The sequence below is a fragment of the Nuphar pumila genome, chromosome 16 (assembly GCF_984573655.1).
Source record: "Nuphar pumila chromosome 16, dmNupPumi1.hap1.1, whole genome shotgun sequence".
NCBI classification, from domain to species: Eukaryota; Viridiplantae; Streptophyta; class Magnoliopsida; order Nymphaeales; family Nymphaeaceae; genus Nuphar; species Nuphar pumila.
The window spans coordinates 66,981,851-67,007,603 of NC_143264.1; the positions used below are offsets into that span (position 1 = coordinate 66,981,851).

Consider the following 25,753-nt stretch of genomic DNA (forward strand, 5'->3'; position numbering starts at 1 on the left):
TTTAAAAAAACACATCACATTAGATACTATAAAAAACCTTAGTTTATGCAAAAATTAGCTTGAGGTGTGAACATCGGTTTTAATTGAAAGGGAGCACTTGTATTAAATTTTGCAAAAGCACGAAAATTTAGCATTGCAGTGATTCCCAAATTTTGGGAATGTCTGCAATTTATTCAGCAGTTCTACATATACATAGCATATTAGCAATAAAAATGCTAGTCATGACTACATATGTAACAATAAGTGAATTTTGTCTAGGGAGATTCGCTGGAACGCTTCTTGAAGGTTGTAAGCTATCACATTATTTACTAAGTTCGTTTTAGAGTGCGACTTTGCTTGTATATGCGAATGTCGCCACACATTTGTTGACCTCCTAGGATGAGTTACTTAAGGGATATCCGGCTAAACGAAAGTCGGATTCGGTCAGGTGTGGGGTAAGATCCGAAAGGTTCTCTCTCAATTGTTATTTAACGTTGAAACCGTCTCAATAATCAACAGATCTGATTTGTTTAGGAGCAGCACAGGTGCTTCTGGCGCGAGGCTTCGAGTTAATCGTCGGGGACCGACATGAGGAGGGCTGCAGCCAACACCGCCAAGGTACCCTATTCTCTTTCCCTTCACCACTTCGGAGAATCCCTTCATTATTCGCGGTTCCCCCTTTATTCTCCAGCATACCAACTTCGATTTCTGCTGCATATTCCACAATTTGCTATCTCAATCGACTTGTTCGTGTACCAATCTTTTTGCTTTGCGCCATTTTATTGCGATTGTATTGGAAACTTTCTCATGATCAATAGACATGGAATGATGACTCGAATCCAGATTGGTTTATCTATCTCGTGGTTTCCAAATCGTTGATTTGGCAAACGATTTTATAACGCCATGAATTAATCTATAAATGATCAATATATTGTTGAACTGTATCGGAGATGTTGATCGTGATAACCGACAAAGCTGTAGAGCTTGAGAAGAGCTAAGAGTGGTTAACTCTACGAGATTAACTAAAGATGGTGGATCCATACATCATTAACATTAGAAACCGACGATTTAACATAGTCTAACAGGAATTAAGGGTGGTAGCCATCTTTTCAATTTAGTTACGCCGCATTGTAAACTGGATGATACTTGATTCTAGGCACTGCAAATCTGCTTGTAATTGCCAACGTAATGTCACATAGAAAGTGGATGAGTTGATCCCCATTGACAGGGAAAGCCCTTTATCTGTGATATTTCAGATCAATCCATGGTGGCAGGACTACCTTTAGGATCGATCATCAAGCCGACAAAGTTGGTGAAATGACCAAACTACTTTTAAAGTTGATGGAAGAAAGGAAAAACTTCATGAATAAATGGTGAAAGTAATTCTGAGGTGGGTGAAACATCAAATTGTCACCACCTTGATAAATCAATAGTGTCATTCTGACAAATAGGGCATCTACATACTGTTATGCAAGTGCTAGGAGTAGCACTCCAGCAATATTTTCCCATCCACTTTGGCCCATATCATTGTGAACAGATCATACTAAAGATTGAATTTGTTGTTGTTATGGTGCATGTGCTTTATATCTGATATATAAAAGTCTACAAACTGTTCTGTTTTTGTCCTTTGCTCTGTTTCTTGGAAGAAATGTTATTCAGGACACATTAATGAAAACTAACAATGAAATTTGAACATATGAGCGTGTGATGTGTTGAACTTCAAATGTATCTAATAGTTTTTTTTTTCAATGAAATCTAATAGGTTAATTTTGGAAATGTAAAAGGAAATTGGAGACTAAGTTCAAGCATTCTAAAAATTTAGTGAGACATGAGAAAACATTTATAGATTGGAAACTGTCCAAAAAAGGTTCTTTTAATGATAAATTGATAATATGCAGCATAAAATTTTCTTTAGATGATTTTCGAGATATTTATTTTGATGTTCTCTTATTACTAAATATGCAGACACTTGAGAAGTTAGAGAAAAGTGTGCAAGCTGGCAACTATTATGAAGCGCAACAAATGTACAAGTCTATATATATGAGGTGCATTACACTCTTCTTCAATATAAACTTGGTATAGTGTCTTGGAATTATCTTGTGCATAACTTGGCGTTTCACTTTGTTTTGCAATGGTTGCATGAAAATAGACGTCTGAGGATCTTAGCGTCCTATATGACTCTTCGTAAAGGGGAAAATGATATTAGTATAGCATCCTAAATGTTTATATTGGAAATGAAATTGAAGCTTTGCACTAAGAAGAGTGGAGGGCATCTTGATGTATTTGCTGTATTTTACATGTAAAAGATTGACATTCAAATATCTATTTTCAAAGAGTTCACTTGTCCAACTTGAACTGGTGCTAAAAATTGAATATGACCGATAAGAAAATAGAGATGGCTAATTGTTAGTCATTGAATCAAATGGTCAAATGCCAGTAATCATTCAAGAGAAAAAGGAACTGTAAATGCATGTCTTCTCGTATTTTGCTTTAAGAATTAGTCTGCAATGACATATTTTTGGCTCATACCTGGGACTAGTGTTCTCATGGCTCGACTTCTTATATCTGTGGATTTAATATCTGTGTCCAGGGGGTGGATAATGACACAAGGTATTCATTACCTGAACCTTGGAATGAACTGTAGATCCCAAACTTGAGATATCTTATTAGTCTATATATGTCAATGGCGGGCACCTTATCCATGTTTGGGCATTTGTAGCAGAAATGCATAGCAGACCACTTTCAGTTAGACCTATTTTTGTTTCTTTTATTATTAAATCCAGTGAACCATGAACTCAATGACCAACTGTGGACCTTCTGGCATACTTATATCTAGCATAACCTGCATCGTAGAAGTCCAAAGATACTCGGTGTATAATAGACCACAAGTCAACTCCCTGTGGTATCCTCTAAGATCTTTCCTTTTTCTCCATCAAGATATTTACATCAAGGTAATGCATCATTGACTCGATTTATGGTATAGGTTATATAGTTGGGTAAAAACCAGATATAGAGGATCTTTTGCTGTTATATGGCATTTACTAGTATTGGAAGCCTGTTCTCCAAAAAACTGCCATCTTTTTCTTTCCTGGTGACTGAAATCAGATCTGCATAGGTTTAACGGCTTAACCATTAAAATCCAGCTACTTTCTAACAAAGTTATGATATGTTTCTTGATAACTGTAAATTATTTTTTTCTTATTTGGGGAGAATGAGTAAAATGCTTTTTGTCCCCTCAAAAAAATCTCTTTGATTCTGGGCTACCCAGTATCATCAACATAGATTGCTGAGATAATGATATCTCTGTTACTGACATGTAAATGCTTAACTTCTATGACAAAAATAATTTCAATTATTATCTTGGAAGACTTATTGCACCATGCACTTGAAGCTTGTTTAAGTCCATCAGTGCCTCCATTGCTTGCACCGTGCAGTTGAAACTTGTTCGAGTCCATCTGGACCTCCATTGATTTTGCAAATTGTTTTTTTGTCACCCTCATACCTGTAAAGAAATGGCTTTGAATACCTTAGGTTCAATAATGAACCAATACACATGCACATGAAGTGCGAATATACCTACTAAAGGGAACAACATAAGCACATAATGTGCTAACACGTAAACCCACAAAAGGGGCAAAATGCCTATAAGGCATAAGTTAATATCATTGAAGAAAATAAGGGTGTAACACCCATTACATGGAGCAAAAGCTCCTCCAACTAATAAGAAATACAAAGGGGAAATCCCCTATTTATAAACACAAAAAGGGACCACCTTGGGGGCTCCCAAAGGAGACGTTGGAGAGCCCCCAACGGTCACATTTGTGACTGTTGGGGGCTCCCAACGTCTCTATTGGGAGGCCCCCAATATGATACGAAAACAAAAAACAAAAAAATAATAAATAAAAAATAAAAAATAAAAGAAATATTACAATGCATATTCCAATTGGAATATGTGTAAAATGACAAATTACAAGAATACCCTTGAGGGTATTTTAGGAAGAGAATATATATATATATATATATATATATATATATATATATATATATATATAAATAGAGATACGTATACATATATATGTATACGTATCTTTATATATATATAAATATATATATGTACATTTAAGGATTATATTTCAACATACATATATGTGTATGAGTACACATATTTTAACACCCCCCCTCAATCTTTGCGGGGAAACGAAAAGATTGAAACAAGTCACAAGACACCAGGAGGCTCCGGTAAGGATGCAATTGAAACTTGAAAATGCCTTCCCCCAATTGCCTTTTAATGGTGAACACATTTCCCGATCCATCCAGGGTACTTCTCTTTATCCTATCTCCAAGATCCTGTAGAATAACAACAAAGAACAAGTAAAAAATATCTTTGCACTTTACTCAAATGGAACATTCCTAACAAGGTGCAAAATTATAACTTATGCATAGAAATTTGAAGCACATGATAGGATAATTACTTTAGCATGAAAAGAAAATTTAGAAAAACCAAAGTTTCAAAAACATATATCATGTTAAAAGAGTGAGCGAAAACGAATTGCAAGAATGCATAATGCATTCATAAGGTCCAACACAACCCCATAATGGGGACTAACAAAATGGTCCACTAAGGGACACCACAATAAGCCTACGAAGAGGCATAAGCTACATGCTTTATTGAATGAGGCCTAAAAGGCCATAATGAACATATGTATATACTATCATAAAATGAATTAACACTTAAAGAAATCATTAATGAACATGCTCCAAACATACTTTAGTAAAAACGAACACAAGAGTTCAAAGGGTTTTAAAAGAACACGGATACAAATGTCCAAAGGCATGACGAATATGAACTTCAATAAGAGGGGCTTTATAAAGGTATATTTAACACGCATAGATCAACAATAGAGTTTTTTCACATCTTTAGGGAGAAGACCTATGTCATAAATAAGAAGCATGGTTTGACTAAGTACATTAAAACATCCACCCAAGATTCAAGAATGAATATCATTTGAGACAAAAAGACTCATTTTGCATATCAAATACAAAAGTGGCCGAAAAACTATAAGCACTTAATATATAGATTAAATGCTAAAATATCAATTTGATTTAAAAACATATCATAGATATGATTCATTTGTATCTAAAAACACAAGTTATGAATGAAATTTTGCAATTTTCAATAGTAGTTCATTCACTACAAGCAACTACCTCATTAATCCTCCAAAAACCTACAAATCAAGTGTATAAGCTACTAGAACAAGAACATAACCATAATGCCATTAAAGGCCAAAAGACACACACAAAGGTGTGTAAACATACCTCTTGTCTACATGTAATAATACTTGAAATGAGTGTATCAACGACAAGAACAAGAGAATACACGCCAACATGGACCAAAAGCATCTCTTATCTACGTAAAAAGACACTAAAAAACAAGTATGTTCAGCTACTAGAACAAGAGTATCTAGCCAACCATGGGCTAAAATACAATACATCTCTTGTCTACATAAAACGACACTTGAAATGAGTGAAAGAAGCCAACCATGAGCATACATTGCAACGACTAGAACAAGGACACAAATGCCAACATGGACTAAAATTACACACCATGGTGTGAATCAACGTGCCTTGTCTACATATAATAACACTCAAGACAAGTGTGTTCAACTACTAGACCAAGAGAATAATGCCATTCAAAGGGCTACCAACACACAAAGGTGTAATAAAATTCTTGTCTACATATGATGACACTTATATAAGAGTTATAAAAAGCGAAGACTATTGAGGCAATAAAACTTGTAATGACAAACATATAAATAAAACCTTGAATCAATAGAACAATATTCTTCAAAAAGAATACCCATAACAACAATGTTTTGGAATAAATGTGTGAATATACACACACCAAGAACACTTGTGCACAAAAGCATAAAACACAAATGTGCAAATGCACTCATAAGATTCATAAACAATAAAAGGTTGGGCAATAATCCCCAAAACCTTGATTTTAATATACCTTAAAACATTTAAGGTTTCAAACATCATATATCCATCACATTTATATATAAATAAGAGCATCCATAAGATCAATGGCCAAAATCAAACGAGTGACACACTCATAATTAGAGATCATATACCAAATCATTCTAGAGTCTCAAGGTGCCCATAACTCACCTCAACCACAATCTATAATATAGCAAGTGGACAATTTAAAATGACATAACATAAGGTGTCCATAACTCACCTTAACAACCATTTCTAATATAACAATAAGGCCATAAAAAAAAAGAATTTGATGCATCATATAACATGTGATGGATAAAAGATAAAATGCCATAAAAAGGCAATGAACTCTTAGGGAAAACATTTTCCAAATATGTGATTTTACAAAGAGGGCCGATTCAAAGGTCCAACATAATCAATCACAACATGAAATATTTATACGAAATATCTAACAATAATATTGTATATATACAAAATTATGTTCAATCATGATTATTATAAAAAGACTTATTAAACACAACATGAAATATTTAAGCTATGTCATGTGTGAGAAAGGATTTAGAATAATCCAAGAAGCAAATCAAGCCTTTATAATTTGCAATTATATGTATACCAAGATGCAAAATGGCAATAATCTTAAATGTGCAAATTTAGGACAACATGTACTAAGATATTGCGGAAGCATTTATAATGATAAAAGAAACAATCTTACAAGTCCATTAAGGGATAAAAACAAACACAAGCCCTAAAGAAGGCAATAAAAAATCTCTTTATTGAAAAGAGAGTACCATGTGAAAATGTATATGAATAGACAATACGCATACAAACATAAATATTTTATAAAAGAAGTGTACGAAGACACTCTCACAATCACTTGAACAAAATACGCAAAAAGCATGCAATAATGCATGTATTTCATAAAAGGAACAAATGCTTGAGTCTCTCAAGCTTTAATTATGCAATTATATGCTTGATAAATGCAATTTAAGACAAATAAGACCATATAATGGCCAATGTAGGCATCCTTAGAGATACAATCAAGAGGTTTTGAAACCTTATGTGAAAAACATGTTTAAAAAGTTGCATCATTAGAAGAAAAATAAAAAATTAATGAAAATCTTTTATACCAAAGGATGCAATAGATACACTATGCACTCTATATAGTGTGAGAAGATTTTTAAAAGATCTTTCCTAATGAACACAATGGTTCATACAACATATTTATCATAAACAAATTTTCAAAATTCTTTAAATAAACCAAAACCATTGAGAGACTTTTAGGAGTTCATAAATATTTATCATTAACAAAAGCTACTTAGGGTTCATAAAAAAGTAAACAACAAAGATTTAGATGTGAGAAATTCTCATACAAGAATTATATCAAAATAAATTTTTTTATTTTTCACAAAAATGCACTAAAAACCATACACAAGAGTTTTTAAGCAAAGATCATTAATTTAGCAAGAAATCATATATAAAAAGTTAACTTATAGGTTAATCACGAAATTCTTATGGAAGAATCATAAATCTCACATAATTGAAAACAATTTTGAAAAACATAAATTACTATTATATGTGATGAGGAATCGATAAATATATAAACAAAATTATATATTTGGACAATAAACACGTTTACCAAATTTAAAAAGAGATATTTTAAAATATACGAACACGCGAAAAGGAAATGATTCAACTATCAAAAACACTAAATGTGCAAGAAAAAATAGTTTCATAATGCATAATATGTTAAGAAAAGAGATACATACCGAAAACTTCTAAAAAAAGAGAGGAACAATGAATACTTCACAATTTCTTGAGCACCACGCTTTCCGTTGCACCAAGAGACAACCCCATCGTGACCTTGCTCTGATACCATGTAAAGAAATGGCTTTGAATACCTTAGGTTCAATAATGAACCAATACACATGCACATGAAGTGCGAATATACCCACTAAAGGGAACAATATAAGCACATAATGTGTTAACACGTAAACCCACAAAAGGGGCAAAATGCCTATAAGGCATAAGTTAATATCATTGAAGAAAATAAGGGTGTAACACCCATTACATGGAGCAAAAGCTCCTCCAACTAATAAGAAATACAAAGGGGAAATCCCCTATTTATAAGCACAAAAAGGGACCACCTTGGGGGCTCCCAAAGGAGACGTTGGAGAGCCCCCAACAGTCACATTTGTGACCGTTGGGGGCTCCCAACATCTCTATTGGGAGCCCCCCAATATGGTACGAAAACAAAAAATAAAAAAACAGAAAATAAAAAATAAAAGAAATATTACAATGCATATTCCAATTGGAATATGCGTAAAATGACAAATTACAAGAATACCCTTGAGGGTATTTTAGGAAGAGAAAATATATATATATATATATATATATATATATATATAAATAGAGATACGTATACATATATATGTATACGTATCTTTATATATATATATATATATAAATATATATATGTACATTTAAGGATTATATTTCAACATACATATATGTGTATGAGTACACATATTTTAACAATACCATCAAGGGGTTTGTTCCACATGAATTTAGTGAAGAGTAGCATAAGCAAATGCAAGGAGGAGTAATATATGACTCACATATCTCTGCTATTGGGATCAAAGTTCACTTTAGTTGATGTGAGATATTATTTCTATGATTTTGACTCAAATTTGGCTTTATATGTTTCAGAAATTTTATTGGTTTTGAATTTGATCATGCAAACACATTTTGTATATACTTTTTGGCAAAAAATCCATTTATTTTACTTTTTTTCTAATTTCTAATGGACCGGCATACATATCTTTCATGGTTGCATTGTCAGTGATATTATGCACTCTTCTTGAGTCAACCTCTTCATTAATTATTTAGCTATTGAATCTGCCAATTTTATGTGCACAGATACATTGCAGCTCAAAAATATGGGGAAGCCTTAGATATCCTCCAATCTGGTGCCTCAATCCAATTGAAACACGGACAGGTTATATTTCTATTCATTGTTCTACTTAGCACTGGTATGAGTATTTTTCCATGGCTAACTAAAGAATATGCTGATTCGTGTCTACTGTTATAATGCCTGAAACAATATTGTAGTGTCTGTCTACAATTTGAACAATAATTGTGTTGAAACTTGATGGTAGAATAATCACTGAGGAACGACTGAGATGCCTCATTTTGGAACTATGTTTGAGATGATTTAGGGATTCTAGGGTATTTTCAGTCAGTTCATTGCTTCTCTCTCTCTCTCTCTCTCTCTCTCTCTGATGCCTTTCTATCTTACACTATACACAAATGTAGTGTGAAACTCAGAACTGGATATCTTGCTGCTAATTCATGCTATACATAGATGTAATGTGAGGCTTGGAATGGGATATGCCACACAGATGTTGCATTTCATATGTTGTATCTGGTAGTAGCTGATCTGTTGAAAATAGAGATGCAATGATGTAGAAGAGCAAAGAGCTTGGTTCTCATCAGACATGTTAGTTCCATTTTTTTTAAAGGAATATTCATTAGATTATTCACAGAAAAAAAAGTGAGTGCTGTGAAAAAAAGAAACAACTGATTATACAAATATATCAAGATAAACCAAACCTATAATGCATAGTCAAATGACCAAATCGTGGCCACAAAAAGGGATTTGCAAATTTTGAAGATTGGACGCACATCCATGCCCACTCAACCACTCACATAAATTCAAGAACACTCATTCATCTTATTTAATGGAATCCGGTGCTAGTAAGTTGCTAATACTAGCAATGGGCCTTTAACAAGTATACCACCAAGTCTTGGCCAGTAAACATTTAAGTAAATAAATAAATGAATGAATGGATGAACATATAAATAGATAAATGTAAATATAAAATATATAGGATAAATATTTGCTACTATCTATCTTAGTTGTCATAGGCGCTAGGCGGAGCCTAGGTGGTGAGCCCCCTAAAAAACCTAGGTGAGGCCTAGGCGGTACACCAAATAAAAAAAACATACAATTTTGTAAACAAACTACTAAAATTAATAATAAACATGTATACAACATAAAATCAATCAACAATAAGCAACAAAATATGTCGTTGAACAATATAAAACAATTATATTAAATAACCTGCTCAATACATTGTCTAACACAAAACATTTAACATATAACATTTAACAATGCAATACATTTAACTAAACATAGAAAACCACTCTTAAAGCAATGCTTGGACTAAATTATTTGATTAACACAACACAAAGTTATATGTTGCTTCAAAAAGAGAAAAAAAAACATACAGAGCCATACTAAAGTCAGAGAACAGCTTGAGACACCAAACTTCTGCCGAGCACACCGAGTTTAACAGGTGAATACACACTCAATCAAATCTAACTGAATGAAATTGGAAAAAGCAGCAAATCACAATATGAGAATTGTAAATGCTCTCACTTATGGATTCATGCTAAATCAATCCCTAGGGTACTGTAGGAACACAGATCTTTTGTGAAAACAAAGACACATCTAAAAAATGGTAAACTTGGAATGAAAATCATTTCAAATTTCAAAGTTAAATTTACAGCAAACCACACCAATTTTCCAGATGCTACAAACTATAAGTCATAGCTGCAAGCTCACTTAAATCGCCTGAAAAAAGTAAATTAATAAAAAACCAAGCATCTAACCTTATTGAATAAAAAACCCAAGTGCAATAAGTGGAACATTACAGAAAAATTACATAAAACTTCACTAGAATTGCATACTTGCAAAAGAATTTAAAAGAACAAAATATGCGAATGCCAAATTTACGTTCTACGAAATATGATGACAGAGAGAGACCGAGCGAGCGAGAGAGAGAGAGAGAGTGAGAGAGGCGAGTAATAGAGAGAGACCGAGCAAGAGAGATGCGAGTGACAGAGAGAGACCGAGCGAGAGAGAGCGGCGAGTGATATATATATATATATATATATATATATATATATATATATATATATATATATATATATATAGAGAGAGAGAGAGAGAGAGAGAGAGAGAGAGAGAGAGAGAGAGAGAGAGAGAGAGAGTGCGAGAGACATAGAAAGAGATCGAGCAAGAGAGAAAGGCGAGTGAGAGAGTCCGAGTGAGAGAGGCGAGTGACAGAGAGAGAAAGATTGAGCGCGAGAGAGAGGCGAGTGACATATAGAGAGACCGAGCACGAGAGAGAGAGAGGCGAGTGATAGAGAGAGAGACCGAGCGAGAGAGAGAGGCGAGTGACAAAGAGAGACCGAGCACGAGAGAGAGGCGAGTGACAGAGAGAGACCGAGCACGAGAGAGAGGCTAGTGACAGAGAGAGACCGAGCGAAAGAGAGAATGTACCTTTTTTTTTTGAAACTTCTTCTTCGTCATGCCCTAAGAGAGTCGAATGCGAAAAGAAAAAGAAAATTGACCCTCCTTTTATAGTCGTTGACACTTGGTCAACGACTATAAACCGCCTAGGCGTCCTAAGCATCCTAGGCGGCACCTAGGCAGAAAATTAGGGCTCCACCACCCAAACTGCATTGCCTAAGCGGTGGGGCTACGCCCAGGCTGCCTTTGACAATAAAGCTGTCTATAGTATGTACAATCTAGTTGGAAAATCATAGGTGCAAGTTGTATCCACTCAATCTTATCTGACCCCATAGATGTGTTCATCATGTTCTGTTTGCTCGAAAACACACCTTGAATCATACTTTTTAATGCAAAAATATGTTTTTTTTTATTCTTGAAATGTTGGCACGTTGTAGGTTATTGATTTTTGAATCCCTTGAAAAACCTTCTAACATGTTGCAAATGCATTGATCCAAAACCTATTTTCTACTAAACAAACTATGTAGATCACATCTTCAAGGTTAGATCCACAAAAGAATTGCAAAAATGTTGAAAAAAACGGTATTTTCGCCTCATTTATGGTTTAAGTAAATTTTCTTCAGCCTTTTTTCGCCAAACATGGTGTAGCTGAGTGGGAAAGCTCTATGCCATCTATATAGTAGGTTTCTAGTTCAAAACCCAATTAACCACATGCTTTTATTGATGTTTGGTTATATATAATTTAATTTTTAACTTGCACACACACACACACACACCATGTTCCAGTATCCTAATTTTGAAAACTGCCATGCCGTACCAAGCTGTTGATAAAAATTTTGGAATTGGGAAAGGTTTACCTACCCGGATTACACAAGATCCTTTTAGAAGCGTGGGGACGCCATTTGAAAGCTCCGACCATCCTTCGCCTAACTGGAAGGTAAAGACGAGGCAATTTTTTCGATCTTTGTAGCTCAAATCGCACCACTATAGATTCAAGTATGCAAACAAATACAAAATGTGTATAAGCACCCAATCAAAAGATTATATGAAATTGAAGCAAACAGATTGAGGATCTAGAAAATACCTTTTTCAGACTCGAGGGTGCGTTTAGCTTTTAGGGTCTTTTTGGTTGGTCAACACCTCCACGTAGGTATAAGTGTTCTTTAATAGTGTTAGGACAGAGTGCCGACAAAGCTTGAGTAGACTTGTTCTGCAGGTCCAGCACTTTGGTATCTTATTTTCACGTGCCTGGGTCCTAGGGGCCTACCCTTATTTATAGGACTCAGAACGGGATTCGTGTCATGGGACTTCAATCCCCATGGATATGATCTTATCCTCAGATGGAGATAAAACTTATCCAAGAGAGTCTTCTCGGATGAAGGCTCATCCAAGAGGCGACCTCCCGCCCTAGAAAACGCGTAGGGCAGTTGAAAAGAGATAGGGATAAGCCAAATGGCTTCCACACATTGGGTGCAATGGACGACGAAGCATCTATACTATCTCATAGCAGACGACACTTTGTTTTGCCATCCCCAACACTGGATGACGTTCTGCTCTGCCGTCCATAACGGATGACAGTCCGATGAGACGTCCTCTAAATGGAGGGCAAAATCTCCTTTGACGTTCAAGCTTTGAGGGGTATCTGATTCCTGCTAGATACCTGCAAATACTTGTTTTGAAAGGTGTCAATAGGGCATCATAAAATTTTGGTGTTTACAAATTCCTCTCTTTGTCATTAATCGAATGGGATTCAATTTATGACAAAGTCGACACTTAAGGCTTGGAACACTAGGTTGTCAAGACTAAGCTTAGTCTTGTCGAACGAGGTCGAGTCAGCGTTTCTGAAGGAAAACTGGATTGCCGAGATCGTGACTGGTCTCGCCGACCGAGGTCGATGCTAGTGCTAGGACAATTGAATTGCCAAGACCATTTGGTGATCTTGTCGAATGAGGTCGGTGCCAGTGCAAAGGCAATTGGATTGCCAAGACCATTTGGTGGTCTTGCCGAGTGAAGTTGGTGTCAGTGCAAGGACAACGGGATTGCCAAGACCATTTGGTGGTCTTGTCGAGCGAGGTTGGTGCCAGTGCAAGGACAACTGGATTGCCAAGACCATTTGGTGGTCTTGCCGAGCGAGGTCGGTGCCAGTGCAGGAACAACTGGATTAGCAAGATCAATTGGTGGTCTTGCCAAGCGAGGTCGGTGCCAGTGCATGGACAACTGGATTGCCAAAACCATTTGGTGGTCTTACCAAGTGAGGTTGGTGCTAATGCAGGGACAATTGGATTGCCAAGACCATTTGGTGGTCTTGCCGAGCGAGGTCGGTGCTAGTGCAGGGACAACTGGATTGCCAAGACCATTTGGTGATCTTGCCGAGTGAGGTCAGTGCTAGTGCAAGGACAATTGGATTGCTAAGACCATTTGGTGATCTTGTTGAGCGAGGTTGGTGTCAGTGCAGGGTCAACTTGATTGCCAAGACCATTTGGTGGTTTTGCTGAGCGAGGTTGATGCTAGTGCAGGGACAACTTGATTGCCAAGACCATTTGGTGGTCTCGCCGAACAAGGTCGGTGCTAGTGTATAAAAGGGGAAGAGTTGGACTGTTGAGACCATTATGGGTCACACCAACTTTGTGAATGATTTTCTGTTTGATAATTTGTGGTGGCAAACATCAGGAGTCCTACACCTCTTATTGGTTCATAAATAGGGTAGAGTTGTCCCAGTAAGGCTTTAGGGTAGAGATACCTTTCCTAAGATGATCAATTTAAACGTAAGACTTCCTGCCCCAATGAGGGGACTCAGGCATACTTCGATCAAGTAGCACCGAAGATAAGGCAGATCTTTCTGTGTACTTCTTAGACTCAGGATACCTATGACTCGACTCTTTGATATATGCAATGAACTTTTATGATATGCAGTGACCCTATGACTCATGATCAAGTTGTGGAGAAAAGAGAGAAAAGAAAAGAGAGAGAGAGAGAGAGAGAGAGGGAAAGACGACTGCTCATTTAATTAGGTCTAATCACCTATTGTTTAAATAGAGATTAGCCAAATGAATATATTTACATATGGGCCCCTCATTATCTAGTAAATACCAAAAACAACTTTGAGTAAAATTAAACCATTAAGAGGACGACTTATCTTAACACTCTCCCTCAAGCTGGAGCATAGATATCAACTTCAATATGTTTTGTCCTATCATGAAATATCAGATTATTAGCTATATATATAGCTGCCTTGTTATCACACATCACCACCATAGGAGATAGGACCTTCACTTGAAGATCAATCAACACTGTTCGAACCCACATTAATTCAGCTGCGGTTTGAGCCATAGCTCTATATTCTGATTCAGCACTTGACCTAGCAACCACAGTTTGCTTCTTGCTTCTCTAGGAGACTAAGTTACCTCCCACAAATACACAGAATCCTGTGGTAGATTTCCTATCCTCTACAGACCCAGCATAATCAGCATCAAAATAAGCGATTACCTCCAGAGTGCCTCCTTTCTTGAATAACCCTTTTCCAGGAGAGGATTTTAAGTACCTAAGTATCATCATTATAGCATTCTAATGTACCTCAGTCGATTTGTCCATGAATTGACTAACCTTGCTTACAGTCAGAGCGATATCAGGTCTCGTGACTGTCACATAAAGTAACTTTCCTACCAATGAGCGATAACTCTTGCTATCAACAGGTTTTGACCCCTCATCCAACAAATGAACTTTGCTCTCCATGGAAATATTTGTTGGTTTAGCTCCCAACATTCCTGTTTCTTTTAGTAAATCAAGAACATACTTCCGTTGTGACAGAACCACACCCTCACTGCCCCTGGCTACTTCTATGCCTAGAAAATATCTAAGGGACCCAAGGTCTTTAGTGTTTTTGAAGATGAGCCTTTGTAGCTGCAATATCATTCATGTTATCTCCTGTAAGAATGATGTCATCCACATATACCACCATAACAACTATACCTGAGTTAGTTTTCTTAATGAATAATGTGTGATCTGACGCTGATCTATTAAAATCAAGCTTTGACATCACCTCATACAACTTTTGAAACCATGCCCGAGGACTCTGCTTTAGACCATATATCACCTTTCTTAATCTACACACCTTCTAACACACCCCTTCAACCTCGAACGCAGGAGGTTGCTGCATGTAGACTGTCTCAGACAAATCTCCATACAAGAATGCATTTTTCACATCTAGCTGACACAAACTCCATCCACGGTGAGCAACTACTGACAGAACAAGATGAATGGTGTGTTAGATTTTCATCTGTACCTGCATTGAGAGAGAGAAAACAGAGAAAGAGAGGGAGAAAGAGAGAGGCGAGAAGGGAAATCCAAAAGTCGACTGCGGTTGTCACGATTTCTTCATACAGAAATCGTGACCTAATGACTGTATTAATACACTTAAGTGTACACAGTGGGTCGTGTCGTGTCTGGTGTAATATCCGAACCCGGATACAAATAAAACTAATACATGAGTGAATTCGGGTCTGGTACAGGATCCAGATCCGAAACTCTATTCACCTTTTTCACCCCCCTCAAGTTGATCATGGTTATGGACCATGCACAACTTGCCTTTAAGCATCCAAAAACGATCCTTTGTTAACCCTTTCGTAAATAGGTCCGCAACTTGTCTTTCAGTATTGACGAACTCAGGCTCAATCTCTTTTTCTTCAACTTTCTGTCTCACAAAGTGTTGGTCAATCTCAATGTGCTTAGCACGACTGTGATATACTAGATTGAATGACATGTTTATAGCACTTTGGTTGTCATATAGCAAGATAGTGTGGGAGATCTTTTCTCCTACTTCAGTCAGTAGATGTTTGATCCATGTGACTTCGGCAGTAGCAGTAGCCATAGATCTATACTCAACCTCGGTACTTGATCTAGCGATAGCCTTTTGTTTTCTACTGCTCCAAGAGACTAAATTTCTTCCAATGAAGGCACAATATCCTGATGTAGATCTTCGTTCATCAGAATCTCCTGCCCAGTCTACAACACAATATACAGTGAGTCTATCCTCATCTTTGCCATATGACTGTGGTGAGTATGTCAATCCATCCCCAATAGTCCATTTCAGATATCTAAGGATCCTCTTGACAACTTCCATATGTCCTGTACGTGGCGCATGCATAAATTGAGACACTTGATTGACTGAATAAACAATATCAGGTCTAGTGAATGTGACATACTGTAACATTCCTACTATGCTTCGATACCTGGTGGGGTCATCACATAGAGGTTTGCAGTCTTTCATGCCTGCCTTGCTGAGAACGTCTACGGTGTACTTGTGCTGAGTGAGTGTCAAGCCATGAGCCTGATTATCAATTTCTATACCAAGAAAATAGTGTAGAGCTCCAAGATCTTTCATTTTGAACCTCTGACCTCGTAAGTCTTTTACTTCTTGGATGTGGGCCACAGAGTTTCCTGTGATAACAATATCATCGACATAAATTAATAACAGAGTGGTCACAGTTTGACTTCTGAAAATAAACAATGAGTGGTCCTGCATAGAACGTGAAAATCCATGTTTCTGAATCTCTAGTGAGAAGCTATCAAACCAAGAGCGAGATGCTTGCTTCAGACCATAGATAGCTCTCTTTAACCTGCACACATGAGTTTTACAGTTTTGTTCTTGATATCCAGGGGGTTGCTCCATGTACACTTCCTCCTTCAAGTCTCCATAAAAGAAAACATTTTTTACATCAAGCTGACTCAACTTCCATCCATGTTCAACAACCATAGAAATAATAGTCCGAATTGTTCCCATTCTTACAACTGGACTAAAAGTCAAATCATAGTCTTGCCTTGCTTCTTGAGTGAATCCGTTTGCCACGAGCCTTGCCTTGTATCGTTCAATGGTTCCATCTGACTTGTACTTTATCTTGTAGATCCATTTACATCCGACAATATTTTTGTCAGGCGGTCTGGGAACAACTTCCCAAGTTCCACATTCATGCAAAGCTTGCATTTCATCATTCATGGCTTCTACCCACTTGGTAGAAGTGGCTTCCTGGTAGTACATAGTGGGTTCATCTTCCTTATTGAGAGCAGTTAAAAAAAGTTGAAGATCCAAGGAGAAATTGTTATAACTAACCCACCTGTCAATGGGATGTCGTATGTGGTTCGATTTTCTGACCTCAAGGGTGTGAGGAGTCAGATTGCTGACTGAGACATGATCTAAATGGCTTGATGTTGTCAGTCTCTGTCTAGAATAGACAATGCCTTTGTATCTGCCCGGTACCTTTTCTGAATTCTGTGGCCCCGACGTCTCAGTGTTTTCAGACATCTCTTCTTCTTGCTGCACGCAATCTGATGAACATGCTTCACTGGAGCCAACAAAAAGTTCTGAACTCAACAAATGATAGTAAACTTCAGTTGGTATATTCGTTGCATCAACTTTGTTATCAAAATTTTGTTCATCAAAGACAACATTTCTTGAGATTCTGATACGTTTGTTGGTGGGATCATAACACTTATATCCTTTGTAGTCATCTGCGTATCCCACAAACCTACACTTCTGGGCCTTGTCTTGAAACTTGTTTCTCAGGAACTGATCAATATGCACATAGCAAACACATCCAAAAACACGCAGATCATGATAACTAGGATGAGCTCCAAAGAGACAGTGATAAGGAGACTTATTTTTCAGAACGACCGTCGACAATATATTTATCACATGCACGACAGAATGAAAAGCTTCTGTCTATAGATTGATGGGAAGATTGCTGTCATGAAGCATACTCATGGCATTTTCAACGATATGTCTATGTTTTCGTTCAACAATCCCATTTTATTGAGGAGTGTGAGGGCAAGACACTCTTTTTCCTATTCCGTTATTTCGAAGAAAAGAAATAAAATTACGGGATGAAAATTCCTCACCTCCATCACATTGAAAAAATTGAATGGACTCAAAAAATTGGTTTTTGACCAAGGAAAGGAAATTTTGAAACAAAGAGAAGACTTCTGACTTATTTTTTATGAAATATATCCAAGTGTATCGAGAATAACTATCAGATTATATAATATCTGCTTCCAGACCCAGAGACAATTGGGGCGGGTCCCCACACATCAGAACAAATAATCTCAAAAGGTTTTGAAGCTCTCTTATTAATGGAATGGAAAGGCAATACATGACTCTTGCATGAAAGACAATTGGAACATTTATGACTCCTCTCATCCCCATTAAGACTTTCTTTTGGAATGAGATTATTAAAAACAAGTTTCTCAATAAAATGACTCCCACAATGTGCTAACCTACTATGCCATAAGAATGACTTTTTACATTCAGAGATACTAAAAACACTGACAGAAGAGGATGAACACGACTCTGATGAAGGCTTCGAAATTAGGTGAGAAGGGCGAACATCATGACATGGAGCTTTTTCAAAGACATACATGTTGCCTTGTCTCTTTCCTTCAACGAATGTTTCCCTCTTGCGTAGGTCCTTGACCTGCACAGAGAAGGGAGTGAATTCAACTGAAACATTATTATCATCAATAAGTTTGGAGACAGAGACAATGTTTTTCTTAATGTCAGGAGCATGAAGAACGTCAGAAAGACTAAGAATGGAATGTGACATGGGAATGACAGTCTTTCCAACATGAGAAACAGGATGGTGGGATCCGTCTCCAGTGACAATCTTACTTTTTCCGAAATAAGGAATAGGGTTAGAAATTTTACCTGCATCGTCGATTACATGAGTTGCTGCCCCTGAATCGACAAACCAGGTGCCTTCATCACTCTGCTTCAATTTTAACTCTGACAAGGCAGATATCAACAATTATTTAATCTCTCCACTGTTTCTGGTATTTGAGAACTTTCTTTTGGTTTCTGTATGTGGACCATTTCCTTTATTTTCTGGATTATGCCAGCAATTCGCCTTGATATGCCCCTTGTTATAAAGGAAGCAAGTAGGAATGGGTCTTGGTCTCTGCGCATGAGCTAACATGTTTGGAGTGGGAAGTAGACCACTCCCTCCGTGTCCACTTCGCCCTTGTCCTCCTCGTCTCTGTCCTCTACCATAAGTCACTCCTGTAGCAAAAACTTTTTGAGAATTTGAATGATTATGAGTTTCTTCAAAGAATCCTCTCAGAGTCATTTCATACTGGATCAATTTGGCTCGTAGCTCATCAAAGGTAAGAAGAACAGGGAGTCACAATAGTGAAGTGACTATCATATTGTAGTCAGATCCCAATCCACTCAGGGTTTGTTGCACCATGTCATTGTCACTAACGACACACCTTATAACTGCAAGCTGATCTGTGATGACCTTTATCTTGGTCAAATATTCCATGATGGTCATGGAATCTTTTCTTAACAACTGAAATTCTCTTTTTAGAAAAACTACTCTTGCTTGAGAAACCTACGAATACGTTTGAACCAGTCGTTTCCAGAGTTGTAGAGCTGTACAATAGTCAGGAATGGCAAAAAGAATCTCTTGAGACAGGGTTGATGTGATGTATGCAACAACTGATTGGTCTTTTCTTTCCCAATTAAGAAATTCAGCATTTTTGACATACACGATTGAACTCGCCCCTTGATTATCTTTTTCTTCTCTCGGAATAAATTCTGGTGGAACTGGAGTGGTTCCATCCAGGTGACCTAAGAGGCCTTGACTCCTTATGAAAGGAATAATTTGCCTCTTCCAGATCAAGAAATTTGGGTTATTCAACTTCTCAGAAACAAGCTGGTTGAGAAAACTTGAAAAAAAGATTTGATTGAGAGTGATAGGGATCCATAGAGAATAAGAATCAACAGAAATGTTCAACCCTCGTCCAACCCTTTTTTTTTTACGTATGTCAGAGGATCACAAACTGTTAAATTGAGAGAATGAAGGAACTGGAACTTTTCTACGCACCAAAAAGGAGGTTTACGCGATAAAAAAAATCACACGTTAAGTATTCCTCCCCCCCCCCTTTTTTTTTGACTGGTACAGTAAAGAATAATCAAGGATTAGAATGCACAACAAAACACAAGGAATCAAGGGAAACACTATAGCATTCGAATATGCAGAGATAAACTTTGGAGAAGGTAGAATAAAAGGGGAATCAAATAATTAATAAAGATAAATGTGATGTTTCACGTGAATCAATTCACGAGTTCACGTGAAATGCTGTCAATCCACGATCTGGAAAAAATTTGATGCTTCACGTGAACCAGTTCACGTGAAATACTGTCAATCCACGATCTGGGTTCACGTGAATAGGGTTCATATGAATCACAGATTCACAAAGGTAAAACTCACGTGAGGTGTGAGTACACAGGAAGTTTCAGAGAGAGGGACAGAAAAGAAGAAGGGACGAAGGAGAACAAAGAGAGAGAGAGAAACGAAAACCTCAAATTCTTGATCGTTGTCACGTGCCAGATGTTTTTTTTTGCCTCTAGATGGATCTATGCTCTGATACCATGTTAGATTTTCATCTGTACCTGCATTGAGAGAGAGAAAACAAAGAAAGAGAGGGAGAAAGAGAGAGGCGAGAAGGGGAATCCAAAAGGCGACTGCAGCTGTCACGATTTCTTCATACAAAAATTGTGACCTAATGACTGTATTAATACACTTAAGTGTACACAGTGGGTCGGGTCGGGTTTGGTGTAATATCCGAACCCGGATACAAATAAAACTAATACATGAGTGAATTCGGGTCTGGTACAAGATCCAGACCCGAAACTTTATTCCAGAGTTACCAGTCGAGGAAGCGGGAGCGGGAGCGGGAAGCAAGACACTTTCAAAAATTTAGGAAGCGGGGAAGCGTGGGACCACTTAGAAGAAAATTCCGAACCGTCTCGGAAGCGACCTAGGAAGCGAACCGGAAGCGAGGGGGAAGCGAAAAAATGGAAAAAATGAGGGAAGCGTGGGGGCAGCGCGTTTCCCATAAATGGGTTAAATGGGAAACGCGCTTCCCAAAAAAGGGGGATGCTTCTCCTCACGCTTCGGAAGCGCGGCGTTTCGCGCTTCCGAAGCGCGCTTCCCCTTTTGCTTAGGCGCTTCCGATAACTCTGCTCTATTCACCTTTTTCATGGTGCCCATTCGTGCAACAAGAGAAAAGGTCTCAAAGAAATCAACTCCATATGTCTGAGTATATCCTTTTGCTATTAACCTGGCCTTATACCTCTCAATTGAACCATCTGAATTATACTTAATGGTATATACCCATTTGCATCCAACAATGTCCACATCTTCTGGAGAATCAACGAGGTCCCATGTATCATCCATTTCATCTTGCATAACCTGCTTTCATCAGCTATCGAGGACTGCCTTTTGATAACTCATCAGAATAGTTTCAGTTGATAAGGCTGAAATAAAAGCTTTCATTTGATTGCCGAGTCTGGCATCTAACACAAACTTAGAAATAGGATGTAAGGTACATTGTCGTGTCCCCTTTCACAGAGCAATTGGCCTATCATCATTAACATGAATGTCGTTGCTATCAGGAGTACTTACCTCAGGGGAAGAAGAAGATGGAGTCACTGGAGGAGATGGAGATCTACGCACATACACCAATGGAGGATTGTGAAACCGTGAGGTAGGTGGAGTTGTATGCGAAATTGAGGGCACCGATTCCAAAGGAACATGAGGAACAAGAAGTGGAAAATAGTCATTTTGATCAGCTTGCAGCCGAGTACCGGTACTAGAATAGTATGGAATGGACTCCAAGAAAGATACATCCGCACTGACATACTCCCGACGAGAGGTTGGATCATAACATCGATACCCTTTTTGGTTTTTTGGATAGCCTATAAATATACACTTAGTGGCTTAAGGAGCTAACTTATCACGATCAGGTCCAAATCTGTGCACAAAGCAAACACACCTGAATACCTTGGGCAAAAGAGGAAAGAGAGGTGCACTTGGATATAGAATTTGTAAAGGAATTTGGTCTTCCACAGACGATGAAGGCATGCAGTTGATCGAATAACACGCCGTGGTAACTACATCACCCCAATATGAGGCAGAAACATTGGATTGAATCATAAGAGTGTGTGCTACGTCTAGGAGATGCCTATGTTTTCGTTCAGCCACCCCATTTTGTTGAGAAGTATAGGCATAGGAGGCTTGAGGTTGAATTTTATGATCCCGGTAAAATTGCAATAGAGCTATGGTTTTAAACTCAAGAGCATTGTCAGTGCGAATAATCTTGACAACTGAATCAAACTGAGTTTTTATTTCAATGACCAAAGATTTTAGAATATTAGGAACTTCAAATCTTTCTTTTATTAAGAACACCCAAGAAAACTTAGAAAAATCATCGACAATGACAAGATAATAACAACATTGGGTCTTGGTAGGAATCTTACTAGGACCCCATACATCCGCATAAAGAAGTTCAAAGACCTTATGACTGGACTGACTCTGACTAGAAGGAAACGAACTCCGATGATGCTTGCCCAACTGACGTGCTTCACACTGGAATGATATTGTAGACGGTATTTGAGAAATGACACGATGCAACTTCGACAATGAAGGATGTCCGTGACGACGATGCCACTGAATAGGACTCGAGGAAGAATCGACTGCAACATAACTGTTTACCACAGGGTGATGTAGGTAGTAGACTCCATTTTCTTCATAGCCTCCACCAATCTTCTTTCCCATCAGCAAATCCTGAAAATGACAACACACAAGATCAAATATCACCCTACAATTTAGCTCTTTTGTAAGACAATTCACTGAGAGTAAACTTTGAGGAAATGAAAGAGCATGGACAACATTTTCCAACTGCAATGAAGAGGATATAGAGACATTTCCCTGACCGATAACCGGGGAGGAACTCCCATCTGCTAATGAGACTCCCTGATGTGCAGGAATATCCTTTAGATCTGAAAAAAATTGAGAGTTTCCATATAGATGTCTAGATGCACCAGTGTCAATAATCCACTTACTATCATTGGAGAAAGATGGTCTCTGGTAGAGTAGGCCACACCAACTACAGGAGAAGAACTTGAAGGACGATGAGAGACTAGCTCTTCATATTCTGCACAATTGAGAGTGATAGATTCACTGGGAGAATTGGTTTCATGCTCCACTTTCAGTTTTGTAGCATTAGCTTTTAGAGCATTTTGCTTCAACGGAGAGAATGCAGGCCGTCCATGTTTATCCTAGCACCGATCTTCTAAATGTCTTGATTTTCTACAATAGGTACATTGGAGTTTACCTCTACCTCCCATACCTCTTTCACGACCTCTGCCTCTAACATTCATAGGATTTCCTCGTCCATAACTAGATGGTACAACTAAAGCAGATGACTGAGATGTAGGTTGAGATTGTGGAAGAGAGATGGCAAGTCTACTCAATCGATTGTATGCATCAGCAAGAGTAGGAACATCAGACCCGGTCAACATTTGGACTTTTGCAACTGAAAACTCTGACGATAGGCCTGTGAGGAATCGAGCAACCATAGTCTGTTCTTGATGATTCTTTTGTTTTGAGCAACACAAAGGCTTATGAGCATTCAGTCTCTCAAAGGCAGCCTTATCAGAGGCATAATACTGGGCCAAAGATTGATCACCTTGTTGCAAATTATATATTTCTTGTTCAACTTGGAGAATACGACTCACATTAGTCTCTTGAGAGTACGTATCTCGAAGAGTGTCCCACATCTGTTTAGCCGTATTGTAATAAATTAAATCATTTGCAATATGAGGTTCAATGCTATTCATGATCCATGACATAACAATGTCATTATCTTCTTCCCAAGTATTATATTTTCCTGTTTTAGCAGTTGGTTCAAATTCTAACAGAACATGCTTTTTACGATGCCCAGACACAGACATCATAAAAGTTCGGGACCACCTTGCATAGTTTGTTTCATTTAATTTCACGGAAGAACCATATGAGAAAGGATTAGCGAAGGGTTTATATTTCCCAATAGCCTCATTCTTATAATCAGATTTTTGAACTTCACCCATAATGAATAGCACGAACTAAGGATCCACAACCATTATAGCTGCTGAAATAGATGTCCAAATGCACATAAAAAAAATTTGTCACAGTTAGAAAATGATTTGCTCCACAATATACAGATTTGCTATAGTGATTGCCTTCACCACAATACCCGATCTGTGATCAGATATGAACCGACTAGGTTATAAAGAAATTATGCAGATCCACGATACAAAAAAAACACAGACAACGATATGAGCTTTTGAATCTTCACAACAACTCAAACATATGATCTGAACATACGATCAGATAAATTTTTTTTGCAAATCCACGACTATAATAATACCCTTTTCTGTTTTCGACAACAAAAAAAACTGACCCACGACACATCAAGTCATCACCCATGTCACGACATTACTACTGCACCCAAACGTGTATCTACCAGGTTTGGTCGACCAAAACTCATAAACAGATCTCATACAAACTACTCCACTAGGTACTAAACTCACGACAACTCCAGATCTGTGATCAGTTTTGAACTAACATGGGTATAAAAGAAACCCACGTCAATAGGCTACATTTAGCCAAAAAAAAATGCCGGCATCCACTGTACAACTTTTGCACAACAACGATACCTGTCACTACCCGATCTGGACAAAATAAAAAAGGATCCACTGTAACTTTTAGATCTGATGACAGATCTTAGTCATGACTCTTGTCAGACCTCAGATCTGTAGCTCTCGTTCTTAAAAAATAGATCAGGCACACCTTTTGATCCCCTTCACGCAATCTACTATCCTTCACTCGAGCTTTTTTTTTTTGGCGCAGAACGCAAGATCACGCTCCCAGGGTCGACTGCTTTGATACCATGTGGATAAAAGAGAGAAGAAAAGAGAGAGTGAGAGGGAAAGACGTCTGCTCATTTAATTAGGTCTAATCACCTATTTTTTAAATAGAGATTAGCCAAATGAATATATTTACATATGGGTCCCTCATTATTTAGTAAATACCAAAAACAACCTTGAGTAAAACTAAACCATTAAGAGGACGACTTATCTTAACAAGACTCATATGTCAAAGCAAAATGTCAAAGCCATCACGTAGGTCTCGTAGTTTTTCTATGGCAGTCGGTCTCGTCACTGGGCTTTAGAGGCCCTGAAAAACATAAAAAGCAAATGGTCAAAATCATGGATCCTGCATACAAATTCCTCTAACAATTCAAATGGACAAGAAAAGCATAAATCAAATTCATGTAACATTTTTAGAGGAACATAACTACAACAATTTTATAATTCAAATAACCATTCATGCTAGTGAGAACAATTATCATGCAACAATCAATCTATCACATGTAAGAGAACATGTAAGGATGCATGAACTAATGCAGAACAATTAATATGCATGATATCAGTGCATATTCATGCGTAACTTATTAAGTTATTATTAGAGTTTCTTTTATATGCATGTCCCTATTAAATACACACAATTTTAGTTTCACTTTTCATTAAAACCCGCAGATACTCAAAATGGGTACAAAAAATTCTCGAAGTTTAAGTTAGGTTCTCAA

At 37.5% G+C, this 25,753-nt stretch overlaps 1 protein-coding gene across 10 annotated transcripts in view; it reads left to right on the forward strand.

The window, feature by feature from the left end:
* Positions 1-217: 217 nt before the first annotated feature.
* The window catches only part of LOC149813401 (golgi-to-ER traffic-like protein), a 132,835-nt gene continuing 107,299 nt past the window's right edge, over positions 218-25,753 (forward strand). For 8 of the 10 annotated variants that reach the window (XM_089992122.1, XM_089992125.1, XM_089992119.1 and 5 more), the window contains exons 1-3: positions 494-597; positions 1,945-2,024; positions 8,896-8,974. In XM_089992122.1, the coding sequence (XP_089848248.1) occupies positions 568-597; positions 1,945-2,024; positions 8,896-8,974 (189 nt within the window). In that variant the 5' untranslated portion in view covers positions 494-567. Of the gene's footprint in view, positions 435-493; positions 598-1,944; positions 2,025-8,895; positions 8,975-25,753 lie in introns of those variants that run through there. The other 2 variants (XM_089992121.1, XM_089992120.1) reach the window with 2 other exon arrangements.